The following is a 2,419-nucleotide window of genomic DNA, read 5'->3' on the forward strand; positions in this document are numbered from 1 at the left end:
TCTGCCACGTCTGGGTTCACTGCGTCACTCAGAGCAGCTTCCGGCCTGCTCACCCGGTAGGAGGGGCACTCAATGCAGCTTCCGGCCTGCTCACCCAGTAGGAGGGGCACTCAGTGCAGCTTCCGGCCTGCTCACCCAATAGGAGGGGCTCTGGCAGCGAGGTTGGTCCCAGCAGGCCTTGCGGGGCGACTTGGAGCTCACGTGCGACCCGTGGCGCTTGCGTCGGCCTTTTTGGGGTTGGCGCGGCGCAGTGCGGGTTCTGCCTTACTTTCTGTGAGGAAAGCCGGACCGTGACAGAGGAAAGAGGCCGAGGAGGAGGCCAGGACTGGGCTAGAACTGAAGGAGGACTGAGCCGGGAGGTGAGGGGCTTTACCGGCGGTGGCGGCGGCGGCAGGCGGCATCTCCCGTGAGGCGGTTGGTTGACTAGGCCGCAGCCGCCATGGCCGTGTACTTTGGGGACCATGCCAGCGGGTTCCGCCACAATGAGGTGATCGAATTCATCAACAATGAAGTCCTCGTGAACGGGGGCAGCCCTGATTTCTACGTGGACTTCTGTTCGCGTTCCTGGAATGAGGTAGAGGATCAGCTGCGTGACGTCATCACTGACCCGCAGCTGCCGTGCGCCATTAAGAGGGCCTGTGCCTGGAGCGCGCTGGCCTTGAGCGTGCGTGTGGGCGCGAGGCAGCGGGAGCAGCAGGCGTGCTGGGTTCAGCAGCTCCAGGAGAAGTTAGGGGAATGCGAGGCGGCTTCCCGGGCCGTCTCCTGCGAGCTGAGGCGCCTGTGTGAGGGGCACGAGGAGGCCGCAGTGCAGCTGCAACGCACGCAGGCCGCCTTGCGGGAGGCATTGGATGAGCGAGATATGTTGCATGGGCAACTGCTCCAGCTCCAGAGATTGGTCCATGTAGCCCCATTGGCCCCTGAAAGGGTGCCTCAGCCTCAACCTGAGCAGCTTGGGGCCACAGCATGGGCCATGGATGCAGGGGAGCAGGGCAAGATGGTGGCTATGGGGGCACAGGGAGTGCCTCAGTCAGAGGGCCAGATGGCAGCCACTGCAGCTGTGGTTTATGTACCGGGATCCCAGAGCCCCTGGGCCCAGGTCATGCAACCCCCTGTGCCAGTGCAGGTGCCACAGCCATTCCCATTCCATATGCCATTCCCAACGGGATTCCCGTACTCGACATCTTTACCATCCTCAGCAGTTACAGAAGGAGCCGCCACCGCGACAGCAACAACAGTAGCAGCAGTCACACCCCAGAATTCTACTCCGGGAACCTACCCACCTGGCCTGTGGGCTGCAGTGGGGGCCCAGGAAGAGATAGCCCTACCGTATGACCAGAATTGCTTCTTCCAGGAGGAATATTCCAAGAACCTCCAGGGGGAATATTCCCTGGGAGACAGCAGGAGCCACAGCCAGAACGAATATCCACTGCTGCTCCAGGAAATGTATCCCCTGGGGAAGAGCGAGAGCCACAAGCAAGAAGAAGGTCCAGAGAATTCCCAGGGGACATCTCCCCCGGGAGGCAGCACAATCCATGATGTGAGAAAAAGCCCAAAGAAACAGCAGCCTCAGGAAAAGAAGGCCAAGCAACCAAAAGGGAAAAAAGCCTCAGATTCCCAGCATCGGGGGAAGCCTGCCTCATGCTTCAGTCCTAATAATTGGGAGTGCCCGTCGTGTAAAGTGACGAATTTTCAATGGCGCAAGGCCTGCTACAAATGCAAGAAAGTCTGCATGGCAGTTGAGAGTGAAGGCCCGGACCCAGGACAAACCCACTAATTTCAGGAAGGTAAGTAAGAATGGAAACACTCCAAAGAAAAACCAATTTCCTAACACCCCCCCCCTTTTGATTAAAAAGTAATTAATTTACTTCACAGAAAATTTGAAAACCAAAATCATGATATAGAAAATTAAATGAAATAATTCATTATCCCATTACCCAAATTAAGCAATTTTTATCATCTGAGTACACACGCAAATATATATACACACACACATTTATATTCTTATTTTGTACATTTATTTTAACAAAGATAGACCACTTTGAGTATCATACTTTTAAAATAAGGGATTTCTCCTAATTTCTTGTATGTTTGCAGGGGCTGGATTCTGGATGGCTGATGCTGATTCGTTGACACCCTGGAGATGCTGAAGTCATGAAGAATTTATTTTCTTTTTCACTCATGTCTGTTTTATTAACCTTCTTTTCCTGAAAATACCATGTCTTTGCCTGGGAACAGCCGTGTGTTTTTAGAGTTATAAGCTGTATTGAATTTTAGGAGCACTGTTTTTCCTTGAAAATGCTATTGTTCCTTTGTAACCTACTGCAGTATTCATGTTTTCTTCTTGTTTTTAAGTTTTATAGGTGAGGGCCTCTTTTTGTGTCTCTGAGCCCCACAGAATTTGCTTGTTGCTGAAGAATCT

The 2,419-nt window shown here is 53.0% G+C and overlaps 1 protein-coding gene across 1 annotated transcript; it reads left to right on the forward strand.

Moving 5' to 3' along the window:
* The first annotated feature begins 439 nt into the window (after positions 1–439).
* Positions 440–1,774, forward strand: LOC136142242 (putative testis-expressed protein 13C). Its single transcript, XM_065900255.1, has one exon. It carries the CDS (start codon positions 440–442, stop codon positions 1,772–1,774), a length of 1,335 nt encoding a protein of 444 aa, XP_065756327.1.
* Positions 1,775–2,419: the final 645 nt, after the last annotated feature.

The sequence above is a fragment of the Phocoena phocoena genome, chromosome X, assembly GCF_963924675.1.
Source record: "Phocoena phocoena chromosome X, mPhoPho1.1, whole genome shotgun sequence".
NCBI classification, from domain to species: Eukaryota; Metazoa; Chordata; class Mammalia; order Artiodactyla; family Phocoenidae; genus Phocoena; species Phocoena phocoena.